Below are 27,929 nucleotides of genomic sequence, written 5' to 3'. Positions count from 1 at the left end.
AGGATTTACAGCCGCTGAGAGCTGGTCAGCAGCAGCAAAACACAACCCTGTGAAAGAGTTCCCATACCTTCTTAAACATCACATTCAAGAACTTTCAGGCCCAGTTCCCTCAAATTCAAGGACCCAGCATGGCAAAGGTAGATACACACATCAAGGTTAATTACTGTAAGTTACAACACTAAGAATTTATATAATAAGGACTTTATTTATCTAAATCACCAAATTTGGAAATATATGGTTTTCAGTGGACAGGACGGGTATAAACAACTGTAACCTGTAACGTAATTAAAGCTGTCAGACAAATGTAATGTCGGAGAAATACATAAAATGGAAATACAGGTAAAGTACAAGAACCTTCAATTTGTACTTGAGTAAATGTACTTTGTTACATTCCACCACTGTATGAGCATTTACTGATCTGCCACCTCTGTTCTGTTTGTCAATTCATGGTTGAAAAAAGTCAATGATGAATGGTTGTAGAAGACAGGATGCAAACAGCGCTCTCATGTGTCAACACTTTGTTCAACAATACACTTCAGCCTCATCCTTAACACCACAGAGACATCACGGTACCTGCAGCTTGATTATTCCACTTTTGGCCAATCAGGATGTGACGACACCCACATTTTTGAAGGCATAAGAGGTGAGGAACTGCACACCCAGGGCCTTCTGATCCTTAGTTCAACTCACTTCATCAGACAAAGTCAGCCAGGAGCTCTGGTTTTAGGTCCCACTGAGATTTATTTGCTGTCTCTTGTTTGTCATAAAAAAAGTAAGAGTTCTGTATCTGAACATAGAGTAAACGTAGAACCCCTTAGTACTTGTGCCACGCCAGACTTTAATGTCATTCGAACAAGAGTTTCCTTGCCATTTTTTTTACCTATTGAAGAGGCATGTTTTCACTGTTAAAGTACTGGTGAGTTTTGTGGGTATTATGTGGTTGGGAACTGGTTCTCAAGTTCCTTTTCCTTGAGACTTGTGGAATCAGTACCGCCACAACCTGCAGTTCTATACAGTATGTGACCACTACATTAAAATCATTGCTCAAACCAGCTGGCAGCAAAGCATCAGTTTGAATAGGGAGGATTTCTAACTCTAAAAATGATCAAAGTTTCAGTATCTTACTTGTTTGTCACATAGAGTTCTATGATAAACTAAAATAATTTCTTGATGACACTTCGGCAGGTCAGATTAACCTTAAAGTTGATACTGATTGAGTACTGTTACCTTTTGGGAATGTTGGACCTGCATGGCAGAAATTGGAAACATTCAAAATAAATGTCTATAAAGAACACACAAGTCACCAAGTTTCTCAACTAGATATTCCTCTAAAACCCATTTCTGACCCTGAGCACCTTTTGAGTATGAACAATTGTCATAAGTCACTGTTGGACGCAGAACAGATTACTCTCATAGATGTGAAGATGGACATGATGAGAAACACATGAGAGAAACTGCTTTTATTGTACAACACACAGAGCAGACAGGCCTTCTGGGAAAAGCGCTTTGAAACATACAGCAGTTACACAACTGTAAGACTGAGCTCAGGAGGAAAGAGGAGAGCCAGAGCAGGTCAGAAACATAAGGAGAGATTACAGGTGCTTCTCTCTGATATCAAAAGCAGAAAAAAATACACTTTTAGAAATCATCACAGTCACAATATAAGCTTGACCGGCTGATGTCAGTCCTGCGGCGGAGCATTTGAGGTCAGTGGAGGAAGCAAACAGTCAAACTAGGCACCTGAATGAATGTGCAGAATGTGCTGAATGTGTTCATATCAGGAACCTTCTGCACATTCATCTGCAGGGATACAGTCGGATGCCTCATACATTTTTACAGTCGTGCCGTTCCAAAAACAGCCTGAAAATCACACACAGTCTCTCCTACATACTGGTGTTTGTTGATATCATCCAAAAGGACACAGACAGTGCGTTTGCATTAAATACTCTACCTCGTCTGAAATCGTGCCTATTCTATATTTTCTTCTTTCTCCGCTGACTGGCTTTGGTAAGAGTTTCACTAAGTTATATGATTAGTTGATCTGAATGGTTGAAGTTCGCCTGTGATAGACGGCGATAGACAGATGGTTCATCCAATCCCAACCAACCTGCCGAGTATGTTTTTGAAAGTGCCTGCCCTTTTACAAACTTCCCAGATGGTTCTGTGTAACAAACCACCTGGCGCAGTCAGGTTAAAAGTTGGGTGAATTAAATCAGCATTTACCGCCAAAATATGCCCGTTAAGAACAATTCTTCAAGAACACAACTTGATTGCAATATGTAAATATGCCTATTTGAAAAAAAAAAATAATTCCTTTGGCGACTGGTATGACCTTTTATTTCTCTGGTGCTATATGTTAATTATGACACCCTCGGCCATGTGATCTTCCACTTCAGAAACTGTGTCAGATGTCTGGGTCATGTATAGTTTCTCCGTCAGTGTCTGACAACAGGGCAATGTTGTCAAAAGCTGCTTTGCTTTCACTCCTACGCTCTCAGACAGTCGCTCAGCCTCAGTTCATCAAACTAAACCCTCAGGAACTGATTTCTCCAACAGAGCAGCCAGTGAGTCACATTGTCAGCCACACAAACAGCCAAGTCACTCATCCACCTACTGAGTTCTAAAAAAAACTAGTTCAGTGATTTTTTTGTTTTCTACTATAGACTTTTTCCACTTTTTCAGCAAGTTCTTCTTTTTTAGCAATCTGTCTGAGCTCCGAGCTAAGCGAGTATACTAGGTCAATCTGTTCAGCGTCCCAGTAATCCCTTGACGGCACAATAAGACCAAACTGTAGATGATTTTACTGTAAATTATTAGTAGAAATGCGATTACAGTTTGCAGCACAAGGACGGAGGAAGGTACTGTTACAAAGCGAAAGAGCTTAAAATCTAGCAAAGACTTTCTCATAAAATCTTCCTGGTGATGGAACAGATGACAATTGACGGATTTGGAGCTTCTCTTCAAAACTGAACTATGCCCAAGTGCATCAAATCTGCTTAGAGAGGAGATGACGTTTGCGCTCGTGATGATTCTTCAGCGTGCCACAACCTCTACATTCATGATTCAATCTCTTAATCTCAGTGCTGCTACCTCACATATACATTAGTAGTAAAACCGTTAAAAAAAAGAGGTGCAGACTAAAGGCTTTAGCTCCTCTTTGGAGGTTGACATAAGACACATAGACACACAAACAATATCCGTGAGACTGAAAGCAGGACAGTCACCAGAATGAATGAATGAATGACTGAATGAAAACCAGGCGAAGCAACAACATGAACTGTCAGCGCAGAATTGTTGCATGACACTGACACATTAGTCTTTTTTTAGATGGAAACGCTGTCATAGACTTAACACCAACTAAATCCTCCCCTTCACTGCTGCTGATCACACTGATGGCCGACAACATCTGTCCACTCGCTGCTCGCCCTCAAACAGCAGAAAATGGGGACAGGTCATGGACACTGGGAGGGGCTGAGGGACAGCAGAGACAGGACCGAACAGAGAGAGAGAGACATGCACATGCTGTGTGTCATTTACTGGACAATCGGAAATTGCTACTTTGTGGGAACAAAAGTTCCTACAGTGTGCTAATGTCTGTGCAGAGTTTGACACTAGAAGGGTGTTTTCACATTCATCTGCTGAAAGTGGAAAGTTTCTCTGTGTTCATTGAAAATATCATTTTAAGGGGTGGAGCCTACGAGCAAGATTTGTGACATCAGCATCATAAATTCATCATCCCAGTCCAGTATGCAGCTTATACAAATCTGACATGAAAACCTGAAGCCTCCAGAGTGCACACACTGGGAATGGGCTTTACAGGGAAGTAGGAGACAGCAGGAAAACTAACAAAATGTGCATATTCATATATTCTGGAATTATTAGGGTAGAAGGAGTAGATGATTTTAACGTGGAAATGATACATTTGTTGCAAAAAAACCCACAACAATGGTAGTTCTTTGCTTTTTTTCCCAGAGAAAATCAAGTACTTCTGCCCCCTAGACTTCTAAAGGTTGTTAAGTTGCTACTCATGTGAGGACATTGTGTCACACACTTGGAGCACAGTCCGGTCCTGTGGCTACAGGTGAGTTGGACAAGGATGCAAAAGTTTCTTTAATAGCAAAGGTGTAGTCGGAAATTTGTAACGCAGTGCTCCATGTTCAAATTACTAAATAGCAACAGAAAAGCATCCAAGTGGAGAACACATACCTTCTTGCATCACTTTGGTTTAGTGGGGGGTTGGACACTAAAAGTTTAATCTCATGCATCAACAACTATGGCTGAATGATGGATTCAAGTTTCATACCAAGTAGTTTCTCTGATGGCCACCAGATGCTTAACAGAAGTGACTGGGATTACAATTAAGTTAGTTTAATTAAGAAGAATCTCAAAAGACAAAAAGGTGTAGCTGGAGCATTTCCTCACATTTTCACATATCAAAACAATAGTGAAGCCTAAACTCAAACTCCAGAAAAACCTGTGGGTGACTATCATCATTTTGGGCTCAACTTGCCTACATCTCCTTCAGTATCTAGTGTTGCATAAAGGGACAAGCACTGATGACATCTAAATGATTATCCCTGTGACATGAAGGATAATGTTCTTAGGTGCCACTTATGTGGTGGACAGCTGGCCAATAAGAGGAACAAATGAGAGTGAATGGAGCAGCAGAAGGAGCCGGCAAAGAGAGAGCAATGAGTGCAGATGAAAAGGACAAGAGTAAATCTCCTTAGGAGCTTCAAGTGCCCCTCCCAGACCTGGCTGCCCTCAATATGGTCCGGGCTGGTGAAGTTAGCATCAGTTCAACATTATCTTTTTTCATTCATTCATTCATTCAGTCACTATCTGTCCTGATTCAGCTCATTCTGCAAACCAGAGATCCAGTCATATACTGTAACTGTGTATCTGTTGTGGTATACTACTACAGATTGGTAGAATAGACTGATTGTCTCAAGTTCAGTAAGTAAGAAGGACAAAATAGACTTTCTGATTGTTGTGATTTTGCTTTTTTTTATCACATAGCTAGGGATAGATATGCTCAGTTTGTCCTGAGGGTAGTTATAGAGGAAAGGCCATGTGGTCATTGAAACCTACAGGGTTCATCCTCTACATCCCTACATTCCCTTCTCAAATGTAACAATGTGTTGGCTGTTTTACTGTTGTAAACAGTTGTAACAGTTTTGTTACAAAAGCAGGTGGGTATTTAGTCTCTGAGGATGGAAAATTGATATAAACTGATGATGCTGTTCATATCTTAAAACTCCAACAGCCTTAACTTCATGCATTGGCCTCGATGAAGAACACTGCCATTATAGAAAAAAAGTTGGTAGAGGTGGCTCTGATGTAAAGCTTTATCAAGACCAGACCAATCTACATATATAGATTCCTGTGGGAATCAAACCCCACTGTTAAAATCTCAAATCTTCTCTTAAACGGAAAGAAGAAAAGCAAATGGCACAGTATCAGATAGTACAAGCACACAGTGCACCAAGTAGTACAATATGAAAATAAACTAAAAGTAAAAAAATAAAACAAAAGAAAATGCTAAATATAACACATTCAATATTTTAAATAAAGCATTTACATAAATACATGTACACACATTCAGCAAAAATAACGTAGTATATCATAGGCATTAAACATTAAAATACACATACTGTATGTGGTATTTGGTTAAAATAAATACTTGATCTCATTCCAGAAAGTGAACAATAAACAAAGACATTTAGTTGAAGGAGAATGAGACTGCACAGTATTTAAAGCTGGATATAGAGATTGCATGGCAGCAACAAACATTCATATACAATCGGATCAAATGCGAAACAAGTCTCCACCGCATGTAGTGTGGCCTCACTCTCTGACTCTGAAGAAATAAAATAAATTTCAACTTTGAGATTTGAGGTGATGTTACCTCATTTTAGCTGGATTTTGTGCCTGTGATCTGTCACTGTTGTGTTTATGCATATGGATGTTTCCCCATTATATTAACTGCTGAGGAAGTGAACTTGCAGGGTTTGGTAGGCCACCCACAGTTCTTGCTATTAGTCCCCATTGTTATCATAACCAGTAGTAATAATGGGCTGAAAGTAGATAAGAAAATTGATTTTTTGACAACTTGTGGTGCTATGGAGCAATATTTTGATGAGTGAGTGTCTGTTGTTTGGATATTCATGCTCTACAGCAGCGATTCCCAACCTTTTTTTTAACCCCACAGTCTTTGATCATCAACACCACCAGTCATCTTCCAAATAAGTTCATTTGAATTGATTTTAAACTGGGTATCAGTTAACACTATTGACTATATAAAAGTGGATATATTTTTTCAAGTTGAACTGTCAGTGTTTTGATTTATTTCCATTTGTACAAAAACTGACAAACTGTTACAGTTGACTCAATGACTTAGTTGGGCAGCTGTGGCTCAGGAGGTAGAGCGGGTTGTCCACTTATCAGAAGGTTGGTGGTTTGATCCCCAGTTTCTTTCATGTACCCCCTGGGGTACATTTGCATGTGTAGGGTGACGTGCTGCACATTTCTGCTGACTGCAGAAGGCGAAAGTGTTTAGTGTATGGAAGCCATAAAACAAAGGTGTGGAACAGGAGAAACATAAAATGGAAAAATCTAATGTCATGTTACAGAACTCGCCAACAGTTGTTGACTGCAGCATACTAACAAATTTAGCAATCCTCTGAATGTAAATAAAGCTGTTTTTACTTACTAGCAAACTCCACAGGGTACCTTTTCAAAAAGCGTTGATTCAGTAAAGGGAAAAGTATGCATGTGAACTACAACAATCATAATTCATTGCACATGATGTCTGAATCCACAAGAGGATGAAGCAATAATTCAAATTAATTATTTATGGCCTTAGTGGAGGCATATAGTGATGATATAGTGATAAAATGACAATAATGTGACAAGAACATGAGCAATTCTGCAAATCCGTTTTTCGACACTGATGATAAGCAAATTTGAAAACTCTGTGTGTGTGTGTGTGTGTGTGTGTGTGTGTGTGTGTGTGTGTGTGTGTGTGTGTGTGTGTGCAAATTAACTACTTCAATTGAGGAACAAGAGGCAGAAATGGCACATTCATGATCAAATCATTTCCATTCCATTAAAAAAACCTTCACACACTCAATCCTGGATTCTTCTCACCACATCCTGCATCAGCCAATCAAATCCTCCGACTTAATGTCACATGATGTTCGCCAGTGTCCTCCCTGTTCTTCCCTCCCCGTTCCACCAGTCTGTTACATTGGGACGTTATGATGTCACAGCCTGCCATTTCTCACCCTTTGCATTGCACCATCAGACCAATCAAACCCTTCATTATCTACGGTTACATGGTGGCATCAGACCAATCAAATTCATCTTTCATCTTGGTTACGTCCTTTACTGACAGACAGACTGAGCTCCTCGTCCGCAGCTTTTGCATTCCTTCGCTGCAGTGTCACAGAATGATGTCATAGAGTCTGCCGACGCGACCCAGCCAATCACACAATGCTTGGCGGACGCGGGCATCGGTCACATGGCAGGAGAGCTGGCTAAGGCAGGGGTAGAGCGCCGGCTGGAGCGCCAGGAACGAGGAATCTGATAGGCGGAGGACCTGATTGAGAAGAGTCAAGACCATGTTGGTCCACGCCTGCAAACAGAGAGAAAATTATTTCAACAACAAAGCTCAATACACAAGCAGACTGTCTTGACACAAACACACACACAACTAGCTAGCTATCGATAATGTAGATTAGCTTGCTAGTTCAATGCGTCTTGCTAACATTTTAACTTAACGTCACGTCACAATATAGGACTTAGGAAGTGTCAATTACACACACGACCCGATACAGTACCTGTATCTGAGCCTCAGAGTCCCTCAGTGAGATGCTGTGGGAGCTGATGGTGGATCCTGACCGTGGTCTCTTCTCCTGCCTCAGGACCTCAGGTCCCGCACTTACTGAGTGCCTCAAGGGGGGACCCTGCTGGTCCACCAGATGCTGGGGCCTCTGTGGGGGCCTTTGTGGCTCCACGTGGCCCCTCCTCTCTCCAACACCTCCTCCAGCTGCAGCCGCCCGGCCCTGCTCCTTCATGAATAGATTGACGTGGCTCTGCTGCGGCTGCTGTTGCTGCTGTTTCCTGCGTTTGTACTCCATCATCAGCTTGCTGATGGTTTTGTCTGTGGCGATGGTGTACAGTTTGTTGCCGGCGCTTTCCCACCATTCCTTTCTCCTTCCAGGTCCAGCACTGCCAGGAGTTCCTCCAACTGAGCTTCCCATGATGCTGGAGTCCCTCCTCTCGCCATCAGTCCGGAAGTGGTGGGGCAGACTGCCTGTGCAGCTGTGAAACAAGAGGAAATGGTTGCTTTACCTGGACAGGTGACTACCCAGACTGAGCACTAGCTATCTAGCACTGAACCAGAGGCAACAGACAGGAACTATGATTGATTTTACATCTGCTGTTCTGTACACTTGCTTCAGAACGAGAAGAGAAGAGAGAAGAGAATTGACTCACACTAACTTATTACAATTAAAACCCATGGTGTAAGGTCGGTTCAGAGTGACCTTCATTTTCAACCACACACCACATGACCAATGGGATTTTGGGGTTAACAGGAGGTGGAAATCAAGGCGGCAGACTTTACTGTAGATAAGAATGGTGGAAAAGTTAATTTTATTTATCCCCCTGGTCCCCTACTGGGACTTGTGTAAGAGGATATTGGGTTAGAAATTTCACATTGTGATTGTTTACAGTCAGTGTACTCTGTAGCACCCCGTGTGAGTTGTGTTACAGGATTATGTGCTGTTCCCAGATAAGACTTTGAGTTGCCCCAATATATGAGTGAAATTGGAGGGTGGGAGCAACTAACATCACTATCTTGGATCTCTAGAATAACTGTGCCTCATCTAAACTGTGATACGAGTGAAGTCGGACCTGAATCCTGGGCTGGGTGTGGGCGTGTCTCCTGGTGATGCTGTGCTCAGGTCCGCTGTCTGACACCTGTACCCGCCCTCCTCTGATGGCGTCCCCCTCGCTGAAAGCCCGCTTGCTGACGTCGGGGTGGAAGTCTCAGACTGTAAGAAAGGCAGGAGAAGGAAGTGTTCTCCTCCTCCTGTTGCTCCTCTCAGCAGCGCTGTCTCCTCCAGCGTGCTCTCTAGGTCCCGGTGCATTTGAATGTAGCTGTTGCACAGATCCATGCACAGCTTGTAGAGCCGTTTGACCAGCCAGGCCCAGTCTGCGCCACCCAGCGGCTGCACGCTGAGAGACGGGATGGGAGCTCGCCAGTGGTGGCGTTTATCCCGGCCGCGAGGGGGGCTGACCTGGAAGAAACACAGATTAAAGTGGATGATTGTTAATACCACAAAAACATAATTTATCCTCCTTGTTACATTAGGAGGTTCAAGAATCTGGAAACCCTTGATAAACAAGAACAATCAAAAGAGGAATGAAAAAAGAGCAGCAGCCAGACTAATCCAGGAAAATCTTTTATTTGTTGTTTTTTTTTTTGTGTCTGTAGTGCACTTGGAAGTCACCTGTCAATCACTGTGACCTCTGAGTGTACATGCACTGTTATTTTTGTCTATCACAGCTTATCATTTCTACCCAGTTCTTTTACTTTTTTTTTTCCAAATGAATGGAAAACAGATCATCTTCTATGCATTTGATGATTTTTCCTGGTTTGAAACTGTCAAAGCTTTAATTAACTGAGAGTAAGTTGAATCGTTGCTATATTATTGAATCAGTAATACAAAAATGATCAATATTCTTTTCACACCTAGTATTACTGATAAAAGAAACAGTGTGTGGATCACCTGTGCTGTTTCTTCAAAGATGTCTTCGTCCTCTGAGGAAGCAGAGCCAGGGTGAGAGGAGTCAGAACTCCTCTCCTCTTCCTCATACAGGATCCTCTTCACCTAAATACAATGAGATGAGGTTTGGTTGCTAATAACTTGTTAGTGGTTTCCTCTTCAAAATGGTGGCACAACATTTCTAGGTGGTTGCTAAGATAGTTATGTCTTTATTAGGTTAATGCCAAATGGTTGCAAAGGTGTACAGATTATTAGATACAAAAATGAGTTAATCAGTTTTAATGTATTATTATCTAATGCATTTGTTCCCAACATAAAAATACCTGCACTTAACTTCGTCCATTACAACTACTGAAAGCACAACAGTAGAACTGAATTAAAAAAAAAGCAAAACAAACAAACGCTAGCAAAGGCAAACTGAAAACTAACTGGAAGCTGCATAAATCATTTCTGAAGCTGAAGACCATACACATACTGCAGTCTTTTAAAGTTTTAACACTTGCCTATTTACACATTAAGCAGACATAGTGTGTCTCTGGACAACGAATGAATGGAATATTTATCCTCCTTTTAGCTCTGGTTTGTTGTCTTCCAAAATATCTGACACTTTAGTTGCTAGATGTTCCACTGTGGTCTAACTGTGTCTGTCTTGTTTGGGAAACAAGGTTGATGAGAGCACTGAGCCAGAACTGAAAAGTTTGGGCTGTAAAACTAAAAGAGTTGTGTGACAATTATCTGTTGATTTGTCACTACGAGTGACCCCTTTTCACACATAGACTGTATGTAAAAATGGACGTAGTCTCCGGTTCTACCTGCTGTGCAGTCATGCCGTCAGCTTGGCTCAGTGTGGCACACAGCAAGGCCTGGAAGTACAGGTTGAAGCTCATGGCAGACTGGCGGTAGAGATTAGCCGCTCCACAAACACCCGATACCTTCATCAGTAGGTACTTAAGACCTGGGCGAGTGTCGAAGTCCCGCGCTGTCCTGCAGAAGAGATCAGTAGATTAATCAAATGAGTGTAAAGCTGATCAACATTATCATTATTATCAACCAGCTCTCTTAGTTTGTGGTCTTTAAACCAGCAGGATTACAGATACATACAACACTGTCATCAGCATATATGCCTGAATTCTTGTTGCAGTAACCTGTAAGAGTCCAGCAGCAGATCCAGGATAATGGCTAAATTAGTCATGGAGATGTAGCGCAGGAAGCCTGCTGTGGTTCTGCTGGGGTCAGAGGTCACGGGTGTAACCTTTTCGTGACCTTCGGGCTGCTTGACGAACTCCTCCAGCAGGATGTCATAGAGGTTTTGGAGCAGGACCTGGTGGGACAGCAGGCTCACCACGATGGTCCGGAATGGGATTCTGCAGGATTCAGAAACCGGCACGGCTGTCAAATCACATTCATTCAGATTTTAGATGAACAAGGATAATGCCTTCTACTGTAACTAAGCTGTGATAAACCAATTTACTGTATTGTGGCTCCTGAAGAAAATTACTTAGATTTTAGAGGAGCTAAAATACATGTTCCCCTCGCAGTTAAATCCAATTTCATTCATTAAATTGAACAAAAAATATTGTGGCCAGAATTTCAGATGTGTTCATAATTTGATCTGTGGAACTATTTTCGCCCTTCTTTTTTTTTTAAGTTTCATGCCACAAGGTTCAATAGTTTCAACAGTTTAACAGTAAGTGAAAATCAACTCTTTATATTGCAGCACCGTTAAATGTACATTATGTATTGTAAATTAATACTGTTCAGATTAGTGGCCTCTTACATTATAAGGCCATACAACATATTATACTGAATTTCTAGGGCAGGGGTTCCCAAACCTTTTTCATGCAAAGGACCCCCACAACAGATGCACATTAGAGCACAGGCCCCCAATTTGACAAGATTTTGTCTTCAGGAATCCCCTTCGAGATTTCTTTTATTTTTAGGTTTTAAGATAATAAAATCTAAATATTCAGGAAATGCAAAACTCATTTCAAATTACATATCAGCGACCTCATATTTTGTTGTATTTTGTTTGTATTATAAATGTATTCATTTCTTTTTTGAGAAATATTTCAGAGATTCCTCCGTGTATCACAAGAGACACCTTGTGGTACACTACCTTGTGGTGCATACCAGTGGTACGCACAATGCGCAATGTGTTGCACTGCACAATATGCAGGTACAATATGTGTACTGAGCTGCACAATGTCTCATATTATAAGGTTTCTGTGGTATTTTCAATTAAACCCAAATGGGCTGTGTGGTCAGAACAGCAGAGCCTGACACTTTGTTGAAGCTTTCATGAAAAATCAAGTCAATTCCTTCAATGCAATGATTCAAAATGAGTTAGGTGCCAATGCTAACTTGTGACAACTTTACAACTGGTGTAAATCTATGTTTACACTTTCACTCTCGTCAGCAGATCAATGCGGTACATTATTGAATGCATTATAAACATGTAGGAAACATCATTATATGATATATTTTGGAATTATTAATATGTGTTAACATGCAAAAACAAATTACTCAGCAAATCCGACCTCATTTTCAGTATTTATCACATCTAATAACACCAATATACAACAGATTTGTCACACACCACATATTTTCTCCACATTGTGCAGCTCTATTGCTGGATACGTTAGTTTGACGATGTAGATCATACAGAGCCATACTGTACGTGGGCATTTTTCACACCATTAAATCTGACAAACACAATGTCACAGATGTCACAGAAAACAGCCTTACCCAATTTTCCTGTGACCATGGCAGCAGAAAGACAAGAAAAAATGTCAGTGAGAGTTAGGTTTGGCTGCATTTCTGTTTCCAGTAATGTTTTTCAAAACAAAATAAGATTGTATGTCCTCCTTTCATGAATTATAAAAATGGGGTACGACAGAATAAGTATTCACTTCCTTATTGATTCATCATTTATTTATGTTCAATGTGAGTTTGCTGCTAATTTTGTTAGCTATTCCTGTTTATGCGTTTCTTTTCTTGCTTGTATTGTTTTACATTGTTTTTAAATGTTCAAAATAAGAAATATAATGAAATTTTACTTTGCATGTCCACAGTAAAATGTATGAACAGCAAAATAATTGCTGTACATAGTAAATGCAAAGTCTAATCTAAAAGTCAATTCATTAAATCTAAAATCCAAGCCTTCTTGGTTTTATACTATAAATATAAGAAAGGTAAATTATTTGCTTGTTTTTTATGACTCTTGGGCAATGGAATACATTATCTCAATTTCTTGGGCCTTTTTGTTTATGTCCCTATAAAATGTACTTAAAATAAGTCATATATAGTAGCTCACAAAAGTCTGACAGTCAAATGAACCTTTGGGTAATGTGTGTCTTTTTTAAACACTGACCCTATAATTCTCACCAAAAGGAAGTCAAAGCCAATAACAATGGATTTTTGTTGGTTAGAGTTTTTCGCAGTATTTTGGGGGCAGGAGGATGTGGTTTTAGTTTAGAGTGTGAAGTTAGAAAATGACACCAAGGGGGTTGATTATCATCACATGTGCAGAAAAACATGCTTCTGAGTGTGTATTTGTGTGTATGTTGTCCACCTCTTCTGAGTGTGTCCATTGGACTGCTGGTCAGACGGCAACTCAATGATGAGAACACAGGACTGAGCGTGCTCAAAGCCGTCCTTGTTGTTGGGCGTCTTTGGAGAGCACTGGGTGTCCAACATAAAGACCTGGGACATAAAGAGGACATATCAACAACTCGGCCTCTCCTGGGCCAGCAACAGATCAACTAGTATTAATAATACAAAAGTGTAGTTAGTAGATTTAACAGTGATGCTACACATGTTTATTGAAGTTTAAGTTATGCATTTTAGATGTTGTAATTCTATTTGACCTCTTCTTAAAAGGTTATATATACTAAAAAGGCAATTTTGGTGAGTTTTATTTTCTTTCTGTCCATTTTGAAGTATGTTTTACAATTATCTGCTAGGTTAAATTACTGTTTTGGTCTATATAATCTGGTAGCAAGTGATAGCAATATACAGGCTGTTCTGCTCTTACTCTTTAACAAAAACGCTCCATCTCTGTGTGGATCCTTTGCATCATGTTGTCAGACACTTTAATAACAATCTGAGCCTGTCGGTGGCAAAAATATTATCAATTAATTTCTCATCTAACCCTGTGAATTACCGTTTTATCGTTGTAAATATGCATTAAATTGCAAAAATGTGAAGAGATTGAAATGGTCACACTGGCAGGAGGATGTTTCACTTCTTGTGTGTAGCGCCCACAGATTTTTTTAAAGCAGAAAACAAAGATTCCCACGTTCCTTAATGGTTAAAAAAAACATTTGGACTTTGGATTTGAGGTGGTAGCAACAGGGAAGTACTGTAACTATAAAAATTGGGCCTCTTTGCTGTCCCGCTCTGTAGCACAGGAAGTACACTTGTCATTTACTGACCTGCTGAGCCATTGCTTTGATCCTCCAGTACTCAGCCTCAGCTGAAGGAGAGTGGGACGGAGCCGCCACCTTCACCTCGCAGGCGTCTCCAGAAAAACTGTCTGAACCGCTGTGAAAACACGCTAGAAGGTTCTGCAGGGACAAAGAAAGAGAGAGGGAGAGAGAGAGAGAGAGAGAGAGAGAGAGAGAGAGAGAGAGAGAGAGAGAGAGAGATATGTTTACAGCATGTGCATCAAATTAACGTGGAGGGAACAAGCTAAAAATATATTTGGTTACACAAATAAATGATAGCTGATGCAGTTCCTCTCAGTTTTAACACTGCAGTCAACACAACTGTCAAGTCAAAACGAAAATGCTGCCAAGCTGAACAAAGTTTTCAGAGCTCCCAGCATGGTTACAAACTGAGCAGCTGTTGATCAAATGCAAGTAAACCTTTAAATGTGTGCAAAAGTAAGGTTTCCAAACAGGAGCATTGGAGACGACTGGCTCGATTATAAGACAAATCTAAACAAATAACCAATTTTGATCTGTTTCAAACTTCATTTATTTAATTTTTTCCAACAGAGGGATTGTCTAAATTGGATTACTGAGACAGGCTGTGAATGTGGATGACAAATTTAAAAAAATGAAAAATTTAAACAAATAAAGAAGAAACAAAATAACCAACCCTACACTATAAAATGAGATGAGAAAATGTGGGTTTCCGTCCATATAACTTAATAAAAGTATTATACAGCACATATACAGTATATATATATATATATATATATATATATACATACACACATACATTATAATGGATGTGACCTGAATGCATTGCTTATATTAAATTCAGCTTTTCTATAAACCCAGTCAAAGGTCATGTGTTTATGTGTCTGAAAGCATAAGCTACATGTTAAGGACTGACATCTAAATCCTGTAAGCTTTATGTGAAGGATGGCCAGTGTCCTACAAACACTTCAAACTGTATGTTACATTATACATTCCTTTGAGTTATTTTAGTTTCACCTATGATATGTTTGGCTTTGATTATTAGGCCTTTTTTCCTTCTTCCACAAAATGATACAATATGAGAAGGAATCAGAATACATTAAACAGAATATAAAAATGTTTATTGTGCAAACTGCAACGTAGTAAAAAGAGTACTTAAAAATTTAAAAAGATATGCCAGCACTTTGACCATTCCCTCCTTTAAAAATTGAATTATCTTAAAACAGATGTATAAACAGTATAAACTGACGTAAAATACTCAAAGCATTTAAGTATTCAAGGAGATATTTCACCTAATATGTGATTGCAGCTGGAACAGGCTTTTGGAAGCATGGAGCATTTATGTAACTGGCCATAAGACATAAATACATATTATGTTCCACATAAAACAATAACTTAGCAACACAGTCACAAAAGTTGTTACATAAATAAAATGACTGCATGTCTTATATTTTTATGCTAAGAGCCTGCTAAATTATATGTTGAGATTTTATATATTAAACTGCGATCCATGTGTTAAGCCTTAAAAACTCCTGATACAGTGAGTTTACATCGAGGCTTTTTTTTTTTTAATCACTTCTGGTGCAGTTGCTCATCTGTGAGATACATTCCACCACAAACTGCATCACCAATAAGGAAGAATAAAATACCACATTTAATCTTCAATCTTTTCTTTTAACACAGAGGACATTAAGAACTTAGCTCAGCAAATAACCACAACTCATTTGGTCTGTTAAAGTCCTAAAATCATATTTTATGGAAACAAGCAAAGAAAATCTGTCAATGGCAGTAAGACCACCGTCATCATCTCTCTCTCTGAAACACACACACACACACACACACACACGGATGTGGATCTAAGCTGTAAAGCTGCTTAGCTGCAGTCAGTCAGGCAGCTGCCACAGAACTGTAGGAACACACAACATCCACGAATAAAATGCCTGGCGATGTCACCTCTACTGAACACACACACACACACACACACACACACACACACACACACACACACACACACACACACACACACACACACACACACACACACACACACACACACACACACACACACACACACACACACACACACACACACACAATGTAGCTGACATGAAACAGCAGTGGTTGGATTCCAGCTGAGGCTGTACTCTGTGATCTCCCACAGCACTAAAACGCCACATCCACACAGCAGGTACCGTCATCAACAAATTAACACGAGACTCCTCATTTCTTATGAAGCTGAGCAGGCTGGGAAATGGTAATCTAATCAAATTTTGAAATAATTACACTTTTTAAATGCACACACACACACACACACACACACACACACACACACACACACACACACACACACACACACACACACACACACACACACACACACACACACACACACACACACACACACACACGTATGTGAAACTGAAAAAAAGAATCATTGTGTTTTCGTTACCTAAGAATGAGCTGTTTTTATGGACAGATGGAGTGCGTCCTCTTCTACAGAGTCCACCATGCTGAATCGCCATGTTTCTACAGTAGCCCAGAGCGGACAAAGTAAACACTGGCTCTAGATTGGGTCTTTTGCATTTTTGAGGCCACAATAGTTTCTCTTACATGTTTGGAAGGTAAGCGGTATTCAGTTCAGATCTGCAAATCTTACTTTTGGAGAAATATGGTATCAACTGTAGTATGTTAGTAGTCTACAGTAGTAGTCATCAGACGAAGAAAGGAAGAAAGCTTTAAAGCAGCATTGTTTCTTGCTCCTCCCAGTTGAACCAGTTTAACAGAGAGAAGAGAGGTGGACCAGAATAAAACTGCCACCGTTGGGAGACTCACCGTTGCTGCTTACAGCTGCAGGACTCTGTCGGTGTGTGTGTGAGGTTAACTGGGGTTATCAAGCTTAACATGGAGTGTCAGCATGTTGACAGTATTAACAGCATAGGCTTTTAGATTACTTCTGTCCCGACCAGCAGCTTCAGATTGGCGATGGATTATTGTGTTTACTACAGTGGAGTGGCTTGTTGAGTGTGAGAGAGAGTTTGCTTCTGTATGTGTATATTTGTACATTTTTGTATCTGTATATTTTTCCTTCTGTTTTCATTTACTTGTCTGCTGACATATGACATTTTGGCTCTATGCACCACTTGGTATTAACATGCAATTGTGTGTGGCAGTCTGTGTGTGCGTACCTTGACAGGCTCTAACGTAGCAGAGAAAGCATCCTGCAGAGCACAGCAGGCCAACCTCCACATTTCCTCTGTGAACACTGGACCCACTGTGACCAAAACATACCTGGAAACAGAACAATAGAAACAACAGTGTTTAGGTCAGAAGAAATTAATCTTTAATCGACAACCTCCCGACTTCCGTGTTTGTGACGCTGAGCTGAAAGCCCATTGGTTCCTACTAAAGACTTAAATCTTTAAAAATGCCTCACATATATAAAGTTTATTTTCTAAAAAGGCTCAGCAATTTCCTAAAACAGCTGGGCCATGTAGTTTTCAGCAGACATTACTCAAACTGGGCTAATATAATGCGTTTGATGGGGACTATTTTCAGCGGCAGATTAAACCACATTTGGTGCTCGAGTGAGTATTCCGGGCAGCAGGATAGTGTATGTGGGATTGGGTCAGAATAAACTGTAGTGACTGCTTTGGTGGTAATGAAGGAACATGTGACTCAGTGCAACAGTGTGGCTCATTGGTGTGTTTTTAACAACAGTTGAGGTATATGGGACAGAGGAAGAAGACATGGCAGGCTTTGGATACACAGACAATGGTTGTTACAAGGATAAATGTGTTGTTGGTTTTGGTCTTTTCATGGGATTTCCTAACAATAAGAAAAATATAAAATAGTACAAGCCTTACTCTTTCAAACTTCTAAGAATTTGCCCCTAAAATCCCAGAATTCCCTTTTCGTACCAACTTAAACAAAAACAATTTAGGAATTATCCAATTCCAATTTTTCTAGCCAATATTCCAGTTGCATTTTAAATTGCAATTATTTTTTATGATTTATATAGACAAAAACCGTTGTTGCCGTTAGAATTTTTTTATCAATCTTTGGCTAATAGTAAACAGTACACCAGCATACAGAGCATCATAACCAGACAACAGCAAATAGTTGTTAATAATTTAGGTAATCAGTAAAATCTTGGCTCTTGCCATTTAAAATAAAAAAAATTAAACATGCTATCCTAATCCTAATTTGTGATTTTGATTATTTCAAGTTTCCACATGGATTTCACTGTGGTGATAGATGTATAACTAACAACTCCCAAAGAAGATAAGGAGTTATGTGTCCTCACCGGATGCAGGAGCAGCCCACTCTGGAGATGGTTTCTGCAGGTTCAGACACACAGGCCACCAGAAGCTTAAACAGATCCTTCAACATCAGGTTGATCAGAGACTCGTAACCGATATCTGCAATAAGACAAACACACACACAAACACACCACAACACAGCCCGTCAGCACAAGGGATCGAGGTGGAGTGGCCACAATTCAATTTGACTAAAGAGGCGGACAGTGGAACAGCAAGTCACCGCCATGCTCACTTCAGCGCACAAACACATGTTTTAAACAAACAACCTTGAGTTAAAAGGTTAAAAATAAATCTCCATGCTCAAATTTCATCAGATGCATGCTTTTCTACCCTTGAAACTTGAGGAAAATAGTGAGGTTGAGAGTGGAGCTTAGTCTTTCATAAACCTCTCTGGTGATGGAGAACTCTGGTAGCCACACTTCCTGCTCCTGAGTAACACACCAAAGACTTCCTGCTCCAGGTGTACAATTAAACAAATTCCTAATTTTACTGCATGGAAAATGGAAAGTAACGTGAAATTGTTCAGAAACTTCTGTGTCGAACCCAAAACCTCTGAGGTAACCCACACCACACACACACACACACACACACACACACACACACACACACACACACACACACACACACACACACACACACACACACACACATACATACAGGTGAGTCTCACCTGAGTGTATGAAACTGTTGACGTGCTCCACCACCAGCTCGCAGCACAGGCCAATGGCGTGTTTAAAATTTGCAGCCGCCACATCCCAGTAAGAGTGGTCGCCGTGGCTACGCTGCAGCCAGAGTGACATCACAGGAAGCAGCAACTGGATGACGGAGAAGATGGCGAAACCCGGACCTGGCGCGAGGAGACACAGTTAGGACACAGTGTGAGTATGATTGCTTATTTGGACAAAGCTTCTGGCAGAGTCAGGGCATCAGACCGTTTATCTGTGGTTATGCGTCCTACACTGTTCAGCTGATATGGATGTGAACACACTTGAACCTACAGTTTTGCAGCACCTGTCTGTGTTACCTGGTGTAATGGTGACCTCTCTGAGCAAAGTGAAGAGCAGCTCCAGGGTTGGAGGTTGGTGTTGGCGAGGACAGTTTGACACTGCTGCTGTCAGCTGCTCTAGTAACAAAATCCACACCTGGATCAGACCTGGACCAGGACAGAAAATACAGTAACAAGCAGCAGAGAGAGTGTTAGAGGGGCACACAGAGGATTAAAAAGTACAAAGACATAAAAGAACTGATGTGAACAACAAAAAAAGAGAAATGAAAGGAAAAAAGACAGTTTACCTGTGTCATCATCAAACTCCTGCAGGACGCAGTCCATCCCATCCTCAGTGCTGATTAAGCGTTCCTGTGACCTCAGTAGCAGACTGGCGAGCCGAACTCCCAAGAACACCGGCTTGGAGGGCATCTTGTAGATCTTTGCCAGCAGCTGTCAATCAAATTCAACACAGCTTCATTAGGGAACAGGGAAGAAGAGGAACCAATACTTGCAAACTATTTTTTGCTATCTGTGGCTATCTCAACAAGAATGTGGACTGACAATCTTTACAGTACTGTACATTGCATTATATAAATGTTATTCTGTCACTTATTGTGACTGAAAATGTGTTCTTGTAATATCTATGATCAGGAACGTTTTATTTATAATTTAAAGTACGAGAGTGTAGGATTTAGTGGCATCTAGTGGTGTAGTTGCAGACTGCAACCAACTAAAAACTGTTCGCCTTCCAAGCGTGAAGGAGCAACTACGGTGGCCTAAAAAGTCTGTTTGTCTGTTCTCGGTTACTGTAGAAACATGTCCTCCATAGAAGAGGACACACTGCCTCTGTCGATATCAACAGCTCATTCTAAGGTAGCGAAAACACAACAATTCTTATTTCCACACTAATGAAAACATACCTATGAATGTTACATTACATTTCTGCCAATAGATCCTCCTAAATGTTACACACTGGACCTTTAGGAGTTCAGCAAGGAAAAAGATTGTTTCAGTGCTCTTGTGAAAAGGTGTGAAAAGGAGGGTTCCTACCTGCGAACATTTGCGGAGGTAATCGAGAGCAGGCAGGCAGAGGTCAGTGGAGCTGTACCCCGACACATGGACACAGTCTCCAATCTCCTTGAAGTCCACCTCTCCTACACACCAACATACAGCCACACAGAAAATTTACATTTTTTTATATTTTGTCTACGATCAAAAATGTTGAGAATTGTAAAAATTTAAATACTGATTAAGCGTAGATAAAAAAATGAAAATGTGCTTATTTGCTGCAATATGATAATATAGTGTTCTGTCGAATGTTAAGTTGTAAAATCTTATCTGAAACTGGAGATCTGATATTTTTTGCAGAAACCTTAGACAAGCTTGGAAGAGGAACATTAGTGCATTTACACACACATAAATCCCCTCCCCTCCTGTTATGTATTAAAGAAGTAACTGTACAGTCATGAGCGTCTTACATCAAACACACAGCTTACTGCAGATTGCAGGCGAAGTAAAATCCCTAAAGGCTCGTAAAAGTAATATCTCAAACTAAAAAAATAGCCTACGCAAGTAAGACAAACCTAAGCCTTTGACGAACTTCATGAGGCACATGATGTAGTCAGTGGCAGCGTTGGCAAAAACCTGGATGTTGTCAGTATTGATGAAAGCCTCAAAGACATCAAACACTGGTGCCTGGGACTTCCCTGGGGGAGAGAATGCAAGGTAGGGATGGAAGGGAGAAAGGGAAAGGGGGAGGGAGAAGAGGAACGGAAGATGAGAGGAGGCAGAAAAAGTCGCAAGTTCACAAAAGAGGAAAAATGTTGGTCATTGCTTTAAAGATATTTTCTTTAAAGTAACATCTGTCAGATGATAAACTTGATCAAATTTGCGCTTATTGGTTTAGATAAGAGTCCAGTAGACGTACCCATGGAGTATTCTCCCACCAGGTAGTCTTTAGTGTCGGTCTTGCTGCTGTGGACGGTCCTCAGAGCACTGAACAAAGGCCTCCATCCAGACAGGATCTGAGGAGAACACATCTCCACCAGCTCACCTATTGATGTTATCACCTGCAGGGAGGCAAGCAGAGAAGTGTCCTTTAAACTGTGTGGTGCTAAATGTAATGATTGAGATTGACGTACTGATAGAGAATGTGAAACTTTCCTGAGTTTCAAGATAGATTTGACTTTACCTGGTCCTGTACGTCCTCGTCACAGAGCTCCAGCTGCATAATATGCTCGAAGGGCCTGAACAGCGCCTCGTTAAAGTGGAAGTGTGGAAGCTCCGCCCAGCTCGTCAGCACCTCTGTCAGAACATCATGGAGGAAGGAAACGGCCTTCTGGGATACATGGCGCTCTTTGTGACATGCCGCCTGGGAAAAGGAGAAACTGCTTTAACTATATTCTTTACAAAGTTGATATTCATTTACATCTATTTATTAGGGATGCCCGATAATATCGGCCCTCCAATATTATCGGCCGATAGTCACTAAAAAATGTAATATCGGGAATTATTGGTATCGGGTTTTTATAACCGATGTTTGTTCTGTAGGCTTCGGCATTTCCGAGCCTGCATGAACGCAGCATGGGATGTTTACCGGCGCGCGCTAGATGACGTATAACAACAACAACTACACGCTAGACTGGTTGCTTGCTAACCGTGGCTAACAAGCAAACAATTTAAAGCCGACTGATTTTAATATTAACACAAAATAAGTGCAATGCAAATAAAGTTTATGACAGTATTTCATTTACTACAACTGCTGCTGCTTGAGTTAAATATTAAAATAAGTACATGATGATTGTGTGAAATTAAGAGTAACTCAATAGAAAGAAGAAAGAGGTAGAGAAGGAGAAGAGCAAGAGCAAAAACTGACTTGTATGCAAGCGAACGACTGTACAAGCAAAAACTTGCTGAACTAAAAAAAAAAACTAATTTTACATCAAAGCTTTTGATGAAGTCTTTAAAAAGTTTTTAAAAAGAGGCTGCAGTTCCCCACCTCCACCAGATGCGGGGCCACCACGCTCCAGGCCCTCATCATGTGGAGCAATGGTCGGTTCTTGTTCCTGACGATCCGCAGCATGGCCTCGCCCAGACGGAAGAGATGGAGAGCACTGCGTCGGTCCATTGTTGACTTGGCCTCCCCTACGCACACACGCACACGCACGCACACGCACACGCACACGCAGGCACACACAGGCACACGCACACACACGGGACAAAAATACTGATGAGGCTGATTTAATCATGCCTTTATTTTATCTAACTCTAAATGTTGTGTTTCTAACTCTGTAATTAGAAAGCAGAACCTTCTACACTTCATTCTAGATACAAACTGAAGATTAGGTTTAATCATGTTTAATCTTAAAATTGTGGTCACTTTGTGTGCAGCATTCATTAATTGTATTAGCTAATTTTACATGCCATTTGCACATAATGTCATATACTCAACTCCTTCTTCATCCTACTATTCTCTTCAAATAACAGAACCATCACTGATCACTTGTTTAATTTTAAGAGGAATCATCAGGTTTTGAGAGCCAGATGCTTTGAGACTTGAAGGTTACTGGTGATGGTTGAGGTTACAGTTAGGAGGTAGAAATGAATGTATTCACTGAAGCAATACACGTAAAGGGGTGTGTGTGTGTGTGTGTGTTTGTGTGAGTGTGTACCTGGCATTGCCAGTGAGTAGTCTCCAGTCTCAGTGACAGAGTTGAAAAGCTGAGACTGAGAAGCTTTCCTGAGCTGCTGCAAGAAGCCGACCAGACCAACCAGGTTCAGTTTGGTAGCTGCTTCTTCAAACAACCTGGAACACACACACACACACACACACACACACACACACACACACACACACACACACACACACACACACACACACACACACACACACACACACACACACACACAGACAGTTTTTCATATAGATACATGTATAAAGTCATCAAAAGATCACAGATTTTAAATGGCTGCTGTAAAAGGTTATACAACTGCAGAGGAGGAACATTTTAAGGCAGCAATGCAGCTGTGTTGTTCCCTTTAAGTTTTTGGGACAGCCCTGTGCACAGGAGTATTTACTATGTTTTGGCACCACTTTCTGCTTGTAAATGTGTTCAGTCCATCTGTTCCAAAAGATCAGAGGGAACAGTTTTTTATTTGCTCCTAAAAGCAGCCTAGATAACTGGTTACATAAGAGATGATCCTTGGAATGAACACACACTCCATATTTACTGCAGCAGTGTGTGTGTGTGTGTGTGTGTGTGTGTGTGTGTGTTGGTTGTGCCAAGGAATACACTTTAAAGAGTGCAAAACTGTTAGCGCGCACTTATACACACACATTTGTATTTCAACACTTGTAAGGACTCTAACCTTAACCAAGATCTAATTCTAAATTTAGTCCTAAAACCTAGTCGAAAACCTCAAACAACCCTGTGAAGAAGTGATGACCATTCAAACTGTCCTCATTTTTTTAATTCCCTCATCACCCCAAGAAAATGCCCTCACCCTTAGGATCTAAAAACCAAATTAGTCCTTACAAAGACAGAAGTATAAGAGCACACAAACAAACACACTCTGGCAGCTCTGTACTGCTGCTGCCATCCTGTGGTTATTATAAAAAGTAAATGTGCTCCACAACCCAGCACCTCCTGCAGAGAACCATGTGTTAGTGAAATGGGGGTTTTGGCAGATAAATTCATTAAGAGTCACTGTCATGCTCGCTGCTGGTTTAACAAGGTGATGAAGAAGCAACAGACATTTTATTGGGCTGAACTGAGGGAGCAGGAAGCTGACATATTTTACAGTCTACAGGCACCATATTTTGATATACTCTTATTATTATTATTCATGTTTTTTCCTCTGATCTTTGTCTACGATGCATTGAGGCAGACTGGTTGGGGGGGAAATATTCCTGTTGCTACGATGCTATTCGTTCTCCATGTATTGTTGTTGCATATTGTTTAAACTTAAAGGAAAAACTATGGTGACACAAAACTTGCAAAAAACACAAAAGGCCCTATCTTAAGCCAGTGTTTGTTTTGTCCATTCTGGGCAAATGTAGAAACATGATGGTGGCACATGATGGACTCTGCAGAAGAGGACCCACTGTACATAAAAAACAGCTCGTTCTAAGGTAACCTAATGATTCTTATTTTCAGGTGAACACACTGTACCTATGTATTTTATATTCCATTTCTGCCAATAGATTCTCCTAAATGTTTCACACGGGACCTTTAATAAAAGTTACTTTTAAAACTTACATTCATTTCAGTATGTTAAACAAGAAAAAATTTTTTGGAAATCACTTACTTTTGTACTTTTGTTTTCATACAAAAAATAATATTAACATTTCGAATAAGCCTTTTATATCTACAGAGGGAGTGGGTCTTCTTCTATGGAGACCGCCATGTTTAACTGCCATGTTTCTACAGTAGCCCAGAATGGACAAACCAAACACTGCCGTAGTTTCTCCTACATGCTTGGATGGCGAGGGGTATTCAATTGGTTGCAATTGCAACTTCGCCACTAGATGCCACTAAATGGGCCTTTAAATGACTAAGAAAAATAACCTAAATCTATGACCTAAAATACTGTTTGTGGTTTGTGAATGTTGCTTTACTTTGCACTCTTTTCAATCAATCTGTTTCTGATAATGAAACACATTTTTATTACTGCTTTTATTAAAAAGACAATTGTTAACAAGAAATCTTCATAAATTGTCTGCCAAAAAAACAAATTCATAGATGTTAATATAATGTTTGTTTTCTAAAGAATCCAATTGTTTTAGCACTAGTCATTAACATTTCACATAATTACTGAAATACTAATACATATTTTTTTTTGCCAAACTAAAAAAAAAAGTACAAAAAACATTAAATATTTCTTTATATTTCACAAAAACAGAAGTATATTTTGTCAACAATGCAATATACTCTTTGATAAGAGGAGATCTATAATGGTGCTAAAAGATATGTATTTTGTGAACCACTGCTAAAATAAATGATCGTTCATGTATGATTATAGAGATAAATATATGATGTTATGATGTTATGATATTTATGCCCTACCTGTCTGCCTGTGTTGACAGTGTACACACAGCCTTGGCTGCACTGGTCCCAGTCATCAGGCTGCCGCTCTTCAGGTCCAGACCTCTGCCCCCTCGGCTACTCTCCCTCAGCAGCTCCTGGATGGACAGAGGCTGGATGACCGGCTGGCTCAAGCCCAGCTCAGAGGCCTCTGGGCTGGGATCGCAGCTCAGCTCCAGCCCCAAGTCCACACCCGCTGCCTGCTGGCTCTGCTGGGTGATGGTAGTCAAAGAGGACGGCTGCGAGGAGCCATCACTGAAGTGGGTGTGCTCCAGTGAACTGATGTACTCAGTCACCCTGAGAGAGAGAGAGAGAGAGAGAGAGAAAAGGAGAAAAGGAGGGGCAGGAGACCAGGAATGGGGGGGAGAAAGAGAGGGAAAATAGGGAGGTAAAAAGAGGTGAAAAAAATGTCAGTGTAAATATACTGTATTAGCACTGTATCTCCAGAATTACACCTACTGAAGAACTAAAAGCAACTTTTTTTTTTCCCACACTAACAAGTTTGAAATTAAACAAAAATGTTCCAAATGTCCCAAAAGATATTGCGAGGCCCTAAAACTCTAATTTGTTTGTCCTTGTTCTGTTTCTTTTCAGAGGCAATGTTGCTGCTATAAATTCTACTCCCTTCAATCATCTCTTGGGTATTTAGAAATTCAGTTAAATATAACCTTTTAATTCAGATCAGGAAATAAAAGAAAAGAAAAGAAAGTAATGGCAAAAATGATTGCCCAAAACATATACAATACATATACTTTATTGACCCCGGGGGGAAATTTGTTTAAGTATATTGTATAGTGTGTCTGTGTGCATGTGTGTACCTGAAAACATGCGGCCAGCAGTCGTGGTTGTGGCTACCCATCTCCAGTCCTACATTGAGGATGGCGTCCATACACAACACATGAGCCGTGTGGAGGCGGACTCCCTGAGGACGACCGATCTGCTCCAGCCGCTGCTCAACACGTTGCTTCACTGGACACACACACACACACACACACACACACACACACACACACACACACACACACACACACACACACACACACACACACACACACACACACACACACAGTGAAACACAGTCAGAGGACAGCGGATGTCGAATGGTCAATTAGAACAAAATATTCAACATTTACAAACTTGGAGCAACACAGTCACAAACTTTCAATTTGTAATGCTGCCCACAACAAACAGCAGTTGGTTCCCAACTTTTTTGTAAGATGTATCCCCACAGTCCAGTCCGATAAACTCATTACCCCTTCATCAAAACCAACACTTATGTCCAAAATTGAATTTGAATTAATTTTGAACTGGATGTTATTTAAAAATTGATTATATAAGTTATATATAAGTGGTGATAATAGTGGATGTTACAATATTTTCATACAGTTGAACTCTCTGCAACCATATGAAGTGGCAAAAGCTGGCCTTCCAACCATTATCCATTACTTTAAGCAACCTGTTTCATCTCCTCTGCTAGTTTGCTAACTAGTTTTGGAAAGTTAAGTGGAAAGTTTCTCTGTGCTCAATGAAAAAAAAATCAGATTTTAGAGGCGGGGCCTACGAGCATGATTTGTGATCGTGTGATGTAGAAACTTGAAGCCACCAGTGCACATCCACTGAGAATGGACTTTACAGTGAAGTAGGAGACATCTTGTATCTAGCAGGAAAACTTTAGAAATGAACAAAATTAGCTTACTTATATAGATTCTGGAATTTCTAATGCGATTTAAGAAGTAGATGCCTTTTTAAGGATGTTAAAGTGGAAATTATACTTTCTTGTGGGAAAAAAAACACATCAGACTATTTTTTACTTGGCTATAAAATAAGGAAAAAAGCATCCAGGTCTTATTTGTGCAAAGCCAATACTGCTACCTCAAGTGTTTACTTCGTGTGTGTATACATCTTTCTAACTGATCTTGTAACATTATCTCCCCATCTTTATCGCCCAGGTGCCATAAAAGGTTTCATTTGTATAGAGATAATACAAAAATACTATGTGCTCTCAGTACCTTGTGTGATGGCGTCTCCTGTGTCTCCCACCTCCTTCTCCTCCTTCTCCTCCTGCACACAGGAGGCTGCAGCCATCTGTGCTAAAGCTGAGGCACAGTTGGCAGCCACACCTGACGACACACACACACACACACACACACACACACACACACACACACACACACACACAGAGTGTAAAGACGGGCTACTGAGTTTCATTCATTATCCCATCCTAAAAACATCATTACTGATAGGACATTTCACAGATGGATGGAATACAGTATGTCTGGGTTTTCTACTCCTTTGGGTGTATTCAAATCTAAACTGGCAGT

The 27,929-nt window shown here is 40.5% G+C and overlaps 1 protein-coding gene across 2 annotated transcripts in view; it reads right to left on the bottom strand.

The window, feature by feature from the left end:
- Positions 1-1,445: 1,445 nt before the first annotated feature.
- The window catches only part of arfgef3 (ARFGEF family member 3), a 53,171-nt gene continuing 26,687 nt past the window's right edge, over positions 1,446-27,929 (bottom strand). For both annotated transcript variants that reach the window (XM_051380039.1, XM_051380044.1), the window contains exons 20-41: positions 27,618-27,728; positions 26,427-26,577; positions 25,591-25,905; positions 23,197-23,330; positions 22,524-22,669; positions 21,717-21,896; positions 21,453-21,594; positions 21,109-21,231; positions 20,576-20,679; positions 19,831-19,975; positions 19,562-19,690; positions 19,208-19,384; positions 18,522-18,636; positions 17,404-17,506; positions 14,228-14,359; positions 13,366-13,496; positions 10,940-11,158; positions 10,607-10,778; positions 9,798-9,899; positions 8,920-9,305; positions 7,842-8,325; positions 1,446-7,636 (exon numbers count right to left, since the gene is read on the bottom strand). In XM_051380039.1, the coding sequence (XP_051235999.1) occupies positions 7,445-7,636; positions 7,842-8,325; positions 8,920-9,305; positions 9,798-9,899; positions 10,607-10,778; positions 10,940-11,158; positions 13,366-13,496; positions 14,228-14,359; positions 17,404-17,506; positions 18,522-18,636; positions 19,208-19,384; positions 19,562-19,690; positions 19,831-19,975; positions 20,576-20,679; positions 21,109-21,231; positions 21,453-21,594; positions 21,717-21,896; positions 22,524-22,669; positions 23,197-23,330; positions 25,591-25,905; positions 26,427-26,577; positions 27,618-27,728 (3,893 nt within the window). In that variant the 3' untranslated portion in view covers positions 1,446-7,444. The remainder of the gene's footprint in view (positions 7,637-7,841; positions 8,326-8,919; positions 9,306-9,797; positions 9,900-10,606; positions 10,779-10,939; positions 11,159-13,365; positions 13,497-14,227; positions 14,360-17,403; positions 17,507-18,521; positions 18,637-19,207; positions 19,385-19,561; positions 19,691-19,830; positions 19,976-20,575; positions 20,680-21,108; positions 21,232-21,452; positions 21,595-21,716; positions 21,897-22,523; positions 22,670-23,196; positions 23,331-25,590; positions 25,906-26,426; positions 26,578-27,617; positions 27,729-27,929) is intronic.

Source organism: Dicentrarchus labrax, unplaced genomic scaffold, assembly GCF_905237075.1.
Source record: "Dicentrarchus labrax unplaced genomic scaffold, dlabrax2021, whole genome shotgun sequence".
In the NCBI taxonomy this organism is placed as follows: Eukaryota; Metazoa; Chordata; class Actinopteri; family Moronidae; genus Dicentrarchus; species Dicentrarchus labrax.
Note: the sequence above shows the minus strand (reverse complement) of the source record. Positions and strands in the feature narration are given on the sequence as shown.